General features: G+C 38.4%; 1 protein-coding gene across 1 annotated transcript; it reads left to right on the top strand.

Annotated features, from left to right (window-relative positions):
* Window positions 1-336: 336 nt before the first annotated feature.
* CAV2 (caveolin 2) lies at window positions 337-7915 on the top strand. The gene is made up of 3 exons (XM_079150537.1): window positions 337-541; window positions 874-1061; window positions 5509-7915. The coding sequence occupies exons 1-3, from the start codon at window positions 392-394 to the stop codon at window positions 5657-5659; spliced, it is 489 nt and encodes a 162-aa protein (XP_079006663.1). The 5' UTR covers window positions 337-391; the 3' UTR covers window positions 5660-7915.
* Window positions 7916-8367: the final 452 nt, after the last annotated feature.

Here is an 8367-nt window from a genome sequence, read left to right as displayed (position 1 = left end):
CCAGCTCTTAAGCATCTCAGTCTGGGCGTCCGAAAACGTAGCCAGGAGGCCCTCCTCGCCTGGCCCCGCTGACACACTTCGTCCCGCTGGGCAGGGCAGGGCAGGACAGGGCAGGGCAGGGACGTGACTCGCTGCGAGGATTCCCGGCGCTCGGGCCGGACGCAGCGGGAGAGGCCGAGTCCCATCCCCCAGGCCAGGCGGCGGGGCGGGGCTCGGGCCGGCAGGGCCGGGAGAGAGAACCGGCAGCGGGAAGCGGCCGCCGCCCGGGCAGCACAGGGCGAGGCGAGGCGAGCGAGGCGGGGCGGGGCCGAGCGCGACGGAAAGGGGAGGCCCCGCAGGCCGGGAGCCGCGCCGCGCCAGCCCCGCTGCAGCCGCCGCGCACCGAGCCGCGATGGGGCTGGAGACCGAGAAGGCGGACGTGCAGCTCTTCATGGACGACGACGCCTACAGCCACCACAGCGGCATCGACTACGCCGACCCCGAGAAGTTCGTGGACTCGGGCCAGGACCGGGACCCGCACCGCCTCAATTCGCATCTCAAGGTGACGCTCCCGCCGGGCCTTAACCTGGGCGGGAGGCTTGTCCCCCACCCCACCGCCTCGCGTGCGGGCGCCCCTGTCCCGCCCCGCCCAACCCCACCCTCGTCCGCGGGTCCTCCACGCAGAGTCCAGGACCTGTCTCCTGGTGCTGTCCCACCGCCACCGCGCTCCCTGCGTAGCCAGGAATCCTCAGACAGATTCTTATGTGACCCTAAGAAAAGGTGGGGACAGTTCAACCACGTTGGTCCTTCTTGCCTCTCCCGCCCCTTAACGCTCGCCATTCCAGGGGCGACAGATTGGGTGACATTTCGGATCCCTGCGTCTTGCCTCCGCAGCTAGGCTTTGAAGATGTGATCGCAGAGCCTGTGACTACGCACTCCTTCGACAAAGTGTGGATCTGCAGCCATGCCCTCTTTGAAATCAGCAAATACGTGATCTACAAGTTCCTGACCGTGTTCCTGGCCATTCCCTTGGCCTTTGCTGCGGGAATTCTCTTTGCCACCCTCAGCTGTCTGCACATCTGGTGAGAAGGGGCACGTTGGGTGGACCGGCTTTCTGCAACGTAGTGATGTTGTTTGCCACCTGACCGTCCCCCACCCTGCTTCCTTTCTACCAGGCCGATTTGCAGAGGGAAGAACTCGCCTCTGTTCTCAAAGCAGTAGCAAAACCGGCAGGCCCTGGAAGGCAGCGTGCTTGCTTTAGAATAATAGTTGGGGATGGGACTTTAATTAGAAGAAGAATGTGCCCCTTTCCCTGGTGTGATTTTCCTTCACATACTTGAATGAGGCTGAGCTGAGTATGGAGGTGAGGACCTGCAAGCACGCCTCCAGCTACAGGCTGCTCTGGGGTCCTGTTCTGACTTGTGCCTGTGGTTCTGGGCACACTCTTCTTACTTTCCTTGCCTTTTATTCAGTCACCACCTGTTCTTGGGGTAAGCAAAAGTGATCTCTGAGCAGAATGCCACTGACAATACAATTGCACAGGGAAATCAGCGCTGTGGAGGCTGCTCCAATCCTACTACTGACAAATGGCAAGAACAGGTTCAAGGTGCAAAATAAGGCAATGAGAAAACCATCAAAGTACTTTTTCACTTGTGAAAAATAAATATCATCAATAGCATATAGTTTGAAGGAACAGAAATAGGGAAACCCACTTGACATCCACAGGATGTACTGAGTAACTTACACTCAAAATGCACCATAGAACTTTGGGCCATTTTTAAAATTTTTAAAGGTGTTTTGTTGTTGGGATATCCACTTTATTCGGAGAGGAAGATCATCCACAATATCACAGCAGCAGTCAAACTGGTGCCCTGGGGGTTGGTCCTAGAGAAACATGCAACCCCCAAAGGCCTCCATGGGGTTCTTTGCCACTTCTGTGAAATTGTCACATGCCAATACATGCTCAATATTCATTGTTAGAAATTACCAGATTATTTTCATTCCTCCTTACCATCTCTATCTCAATTTCTTTGGTCAGTTAGGTAACTGGTTTGTTCCACAGATTAAATCTATTGAGTGCTTACTTTATGCTGGATACTAATCATAGGATCTTCCTCCAGCCACCCACAGAGTGTCAGGGCTGCTGGCTAGGTAAAGAGGTGGATGCTGAGAGAATGCAGTTAACTCTAATGGGGAACAGGGGGAAACAGGAAAGGCTTTGTGAGGGAAAGACTAAAAAGGCCTTTAAAGGAAGTAAAAATTCACCAGATAAATAAAAGAACTCCAATTTAACCATGAAAGGTTGTAAGCCATTACTTTGAAAGTGCCAAAAGATTGACAGAAATGAAGATCTTGTCCTTTGTACATGTGCCACAAAGGCCAAATGTATAGTTATCTCATATTCTGATATTCACATGCAAATGTATTTTTTAAATGCCTAAATCAGCACAAAATTTGGGATTCTTAATTAACTAAAACTAGTCATCCTAACTTCTATGTCAGTTTTTTCATTTCAAAAATAGGGAAAACTGAGTGACACAGAGCATACTATAAAATGTGTGTTATGAAGCTGTTTGGAAACGCAGAGTATTCTATTTATAGTTGACAAAGCTAGGCTTTCTCAAAGCTTTTGTGGAGGAATTGGGGGGAAAAAAAAGAAGAGAAAGGTTTTCATTTACTAAATGGTGGAAAGATACAAGTAATACTATAATTAACTAAGTGATGCCCCTCTCCACCTGGCTCTCAGGAGAACAGGAGGTGTTTTTTGTGTAATACTTCCATTGATGAATCATCAACTTACCTCCCTTTTAGCCACACATACACATACACACACACATACACAAAATATCATTTAACTTCACTTGTTTTCAAATTATATTCATGTGGAACATTAATATTTAACTGTCATACATTTGTCATCAAGCAGCTATAATTGTAAGTAGAGGAGTAGTTTCAAATAAAAATGCTTAAATGTTAGTTTAAGCCTAATAATGATAGGTTTATCATTATTAGTTTAGGCCTAATTAGTTAGTTTAGGCCTAATAATGATAGATTTATCATTATTGGATTACATTCCCAAGACAAGACCAGACAGATAAGAGGCTGTATAGAAGAGCAAACCCATTTAGGTAAGCTTTCTTCTTCTCTTTCTCCCTTTTTAGGCTTGTTTATTGTTTTACTAAGAGGTTGATGGTGTCCAAAGCTAAGAAAATATGCATTAGTGGCGCTTTAAACCAAGTCACAATGTCACCACACATCTGGTTTTAGATTTTTTTTTTTTTTTCTTTTTTGAGATGAAGTCTCACTGTGTTGCCTCAACTGGCTTTGGACCTCAAGTCTCAAGTGATCCTCCTTCCTCAGTCTCCTGAGTAACTGGTACTATAGGCGCATGTCACTGTGCACAGCTTGATTTCAAATTCCTTTAACAAATAACAACAAAAACAAAAACCAGAAATCTAGTGATATAGGACCCTTGCCCCGAAGTTCTGATCATCAAGGACCAGTGAATTAATTTGGTTCCATGCCACCGTTGGACACACATAGATGTCATTTGGCAAATAAGGTCATTGGACTTAAGTGGATCATAACCAAAGAAATGTGATTGGACCATCTATACATCTAATTTTTGCTGGGGTGAAATGCAAACAGATGTTGTACTGATGAAAGTGCAATGGTAGCAATCTCATTTCTAGAAGATGTTTTTAACTATAGCAAATTTCTGTGACAGTAGAGTCTGCATGATACTATAGTTAATAAAAGCTGAATAAAGATCCCTGACCTCCAGCCAGATTATCCAATGGAAGAAAAAATATGCTTATACATTATAAATTTTTTTATCAGAAAGGTCTGGTTGGCCACACTGAGCCTCTACGAATTTGGGGTCATTCCAAATTGTGTAAAGTTTTAGAAGAAAACTATTTGCAATAATGAGAACACAATTTGAGTTTCATATTCCAGGATTATTGGATTCTCTTATCCAAAAAGAGAGAATAATAATTTGAAGAAAATAAAATGAGTTCATCATATCCCATGAACTGAAGTCCATTGTTGTCAGTGCTTAATTCCTTTTGAGGACATGGAGATCTAAAGAGTTATGGGGCTAGAAATTTTTTTAGCCTGAGAAAAAGTGGAAAGTATATTATATTTTAAATGAAATAGATTTGGTCAGGAAACTTTCCCGTCTGAACTTCAATCTTAGTAATTTATGAGTTCAAGGTTATTTTGTCCTAGTTGTTTTCCTTATATATTCTGACTTCAAAACAGGCCTATTATTCACATAGATCACATCATGTGAACATCTCAAGGATACATTAAGTGCTTACTGTGATAACCAGTTCTGTAAGAGTTCCTCTTTTATTTGTGGTGTATGTCCAAGGCCACATATCAAGTGAGAAACAAAATGAGATAAAAGGTCAAAAGTCGCCGTTATTCAAGTTTTTACTCAACTGCTAAACTTTGAAATAATCCATAAATAGTTTTCTTATAAGATTGTTTCAAATATTTAGCACTTCAGATAAAACACAAGATACAGTCTGGGTAGTTAGGCAATATGAATAATTTAGTACTCTAAAAATATACCAATCAGACAGTTGCTGCTTGTCCCTTCACTTAGGGCTAAGTGCAGCAAACCTTTAAGTCACGTTTGAACAGCAAACCAAGATAATCAACCTTACTCCTTTGTATAAAAAAGGTTCCATTGAAGCTACCAGCAGTGCCTAAGAATTCACACACTTTTGTGCTCAAAGAGCACTACAAAAAAAATCATTCAGAATATTACATAGAAAATTCACTATCCTGAGGAACATAAGAATTTGAAGCTATTTTTTTAAAAGACATACAAGAGTAATTTGAGAAAAGACTCATTTTTCTTGTCTAAGAGTTCTAACGTTAATTTCAGGGCTAATTTAATTACACCACACAGCCCTTCTCAGGGTGTATAATTGCTATGAAAATCAGTAGTATGAAGCATAATTAACAATCCAGAGCATAACAGAAAGCAAAATTTATTTCTGCTCAAATATTTATGAAAGGTCAAGTCACTTTAAGGACTTATATTCCAGAAGGAAGAGCCAAAAATATAAGCATCTATTTATGATACTTTTTGATACATTTCAGGATTAGAAAGTGTGTTTCAGGACTGTAGGTGAACAAAGAGGGAGGATCACCTGGTCCTGGGGTGGAGGAGGGGGAATGAGGCCCCAGGAGAGGCAGTCAGGAAGTAGAACCTTAGGAAAGCGTGGCAGGCTAAGGGACAGAGATCAGGAAGATAAATACACTGTTTATTTGTGTTTTACTGGTTTAGATAGCATTTAGCAAGAGTATGAGTAGTATCATCTACATGCCTGTTTATTTTTTAAGACACGTGTTTTTTGTCCTTCTCATCACTGTGGCCATTGCGAACAATTTTGAATTGTTCAACAAATTTAAGTGAGTTTCATCTTTATTGTATCTTTTTGCGCATGTACAAGAGTCATTGGTCTTATTTGATAACACAAATAATCCTTACACCTTCCTCTTTCTCCATTCCAGGATTATAATGCCTTTTGTAAAGACCTGCCTAATGGTTCTACCTTCAGTGCAGACAATATGGAAGAGTGTGACAGATGTTATCATTGCCCCATTGTATACAAGCATAGGACGCTGCTTCTCTTCTGTCAATGTGCAACTGAGCAAGGACTGAGCACTTAGACTGCTGTCTGGAGATTTGGATACTGTAATACTTCTTTGTTTTTGTAACATAAAAGCACTACTGTTCTCTTCATTTCTCAACTGTTCTAATTAAGAAAACTATTAAGATGGGCACCGGCATTTGGAAACAGTTTATGGACAGATCTTTTCAAGTAATAGTTTTTTAATTAACGGCCAAGAATTTCATGTCTAACTTTATAACCAGAATCATACAGTAGGTTGACATCATTTAATTTTAAAGGGAGACAGTTCTTGCTTTAGTAAAAAAAATACACATTTTATACTGATGAGCTTATAATTAAGGAACACATCTCTCAAAACACTACAATACCTTTGTACACAACTGCTCATAAAATGTGGAATTTCTTATATACATATATATATATTTTTTTTTTTTTACTCTGGGAGTAATGCTTTTTCTATTACTTTTACAGATATAAGGTTACCTAGAGATAACAAATAGCAAGATCCTAGAAACTGAAATAGCAAAGTATATAGTGATAACTATCACTATCAAATATAATAAATAAATGTGAAAATAGATTCACAACAATGTGTTCCTTTCAGATATTGTTAACCTATGGACCTATTTAACAAGTTGTTTCATTTTACTGTATATTTTGTACTTAATGTAAATGTTGCTCTAATCAAATTGCTTTAAAGCATTTTTATTATATTTGTTATCTTGTTGAACTAATATATAGAAAAAGTAAATGTATCTCCCACAAAGTAACTTTATTGATAAAATTGTACTGTCTTGATTATGTAAACATTTATATAGCTCTTTGGGAATGGAATGTAAATGAATGGAATTTGAGATTCTTCTTTCTAACTTTTCTAAGCAAAATCCTGAAACATTTTATGACTGATACTGATCTTAAGATAATTTATATCTAATTGCTATCTTGTCTAGAAGATGCTTTCTCTCTTATAGTTGCAAAATTAATCTTATAACTGCAAATTTAATTCTGCTTTCCTATGAATGTTTCATTTTACTTTCAAATAATGTTGGTGCTATTTAATAACATTTTATGATAAAGGCTATTTCTGACCCTACAATAAATTTCTACTAAATGATTCATATAGAGAGATTTACAGGAGGGTTGTGAAATTTGGGGGTCTATGCTGTGGAACTACATGCATTAATTAAAAACAGCTATAAATTTTTAAGATATTCTCTAATATAGATTTTGTAATACCATATATCATTATTGGTTTTGAACTATAGAGTCCTATTTTAGTTTTACAAGCTACTATGACTTTAGAAATCTCATTCCAGAATGATAAATGTACAATAAATGTCTACAGTGTGAGTAACTACTATAATTTACATATCTTAAAAGTGTATAAATACTCAAATTTCAGAACTACCATTGAAATTGAAATAAGTCTTTTGAATATCCTCCTAGATGACAAATCTTTCCAAAATTACCAGTTCTGATGAGTATAAAGGATAATTGAACTGGAATACTATTGGGAAGCAAATCAAGAAAATGATTAAATTATGGAGCGCATATCATTTTGAAGGTAGTGACATAAAAGACATTTCAAAACCATGTTAGAACTTTGTAGCATTCTTAGAAAAGACTTATGATCATGACTTTAAAGCACTGTCACTCATTTGGCTATATAGATTTTACTATGTTAATTTAAAAGGTCAATCAGTCTCATGACTTTATAGTTATACTTTGTATTTAAAAAATTTTTTAAACATTTAGATATGTTGACTAGCCCAAAATAATTGATTAATTGAATATCTATTTTAATAAATCAAATATTTTTGGCAAGTTTTAAAGCCAAAATATATACAAAAGTATGTAATTATAATAATGTATAAGTGATAAACATGATTTCTTTATTTCTGAATAGTATTGTTTACTTTCAAAATGAATTTTTATTGAGAGTTTTCATGAAAATAAAAAATTCAAATTTTGGATAAAGCTGGGAAAGATGACATACATCTACCATGCCAGTGACTCAGGAGGTTGAGACAGAAGGGTAACAAGTTTGATACCAGCCTCCAAAATTTAGCAAGACCCTGTCTCAAAATGAAAAATAAAAAGATCTGGGAATGTAGCTCAGTAGTAAAGCACCTCTGGGTTCAATCCCTAGTTCCGAAACAAAAAACAACTTTTGGATAAAGTGAATCAAAGTTTCAAATGCAAACACGTCATTTCTTTTATTTGGGGCAAGAGGAAGACATGAGTCTTCCTCATTATCCGTAATAAACTTTCTAAAAACTCATAAATGTGTTCATTGGTTTTATTTTATTTTAGCCTGATTGTTGCTTTTATTGCATTAAATATGTAATTGATCAATAAGAAGCATTTCAGGGCTGGGGATATAGTTCAGTTGGTAGAGTGCTTGCCTCGCATGCACAGGCCCTGGGTTCAATCCCCAGCACCGCAAAAAAAAAAAGAATAAAAACATTTCAAACTAGTTTTAACTTATTAAAAACTCAACATTGATAAATACATGAGTTATTGCTTGTTCAGAAATGTATTTTTTAAAAATATGAGATGGGGATTTATTCTTTGTTTTTCTAGCACTTACAGAGGTGCCACATAAATTTTTCTATCACTTGATAAGTAGCATGAAATCACTTTTTCATAAACCCAACATCCTTCATCTTCTTCATATTCTCTTTTTTCTAATGCTAAAAAAACTAATATTTCTGTTTCTAAGTTTTCAAGTATGAAA

The sequence above is a fragment of the Sciurus vulgaris genome, assembly GCF_902686455.1.
Source record: "Sciurus vulgaris genome assembly, chromosome: 8".
NCBI classification, from domain to species: domain Eukaryota; kingdom Metazoa; phylum Chordata; class Mammalia; order Rodentia; family Sciuridae; genus Sciurus; species Sciurus vulgaris.
Note: the sequence above shows the minus strand (reverse complement) of the source record. Positions and strands in the feature narration are given on the sequence as shown.

Excerpts from the sequence above, each read along its gene's own strand:
- CAV2 (XM_079150537.1), top strand. The coding sequence starts at position 392 with ATGGGGCTGGAGACCGAGAAGGCGGACGTGCAGCTCTTCATGGACGAC. Across the intron at positions 542-873 it reads GCCTCAATTCGCATCTCAAG|CTAGGCTTTGAAGATGTGAT; the intron begins GTGACGCTCCCG and ends TTGCCTCCGCAG. Across the intron at positions 1,062-5,508 it reads CTCAGCTGTCTGCACATCTG|GATTATAATGCCTTTTGTAA; the intron begins GTGAGAAGGGGC and ends TCTCCATTCCAG.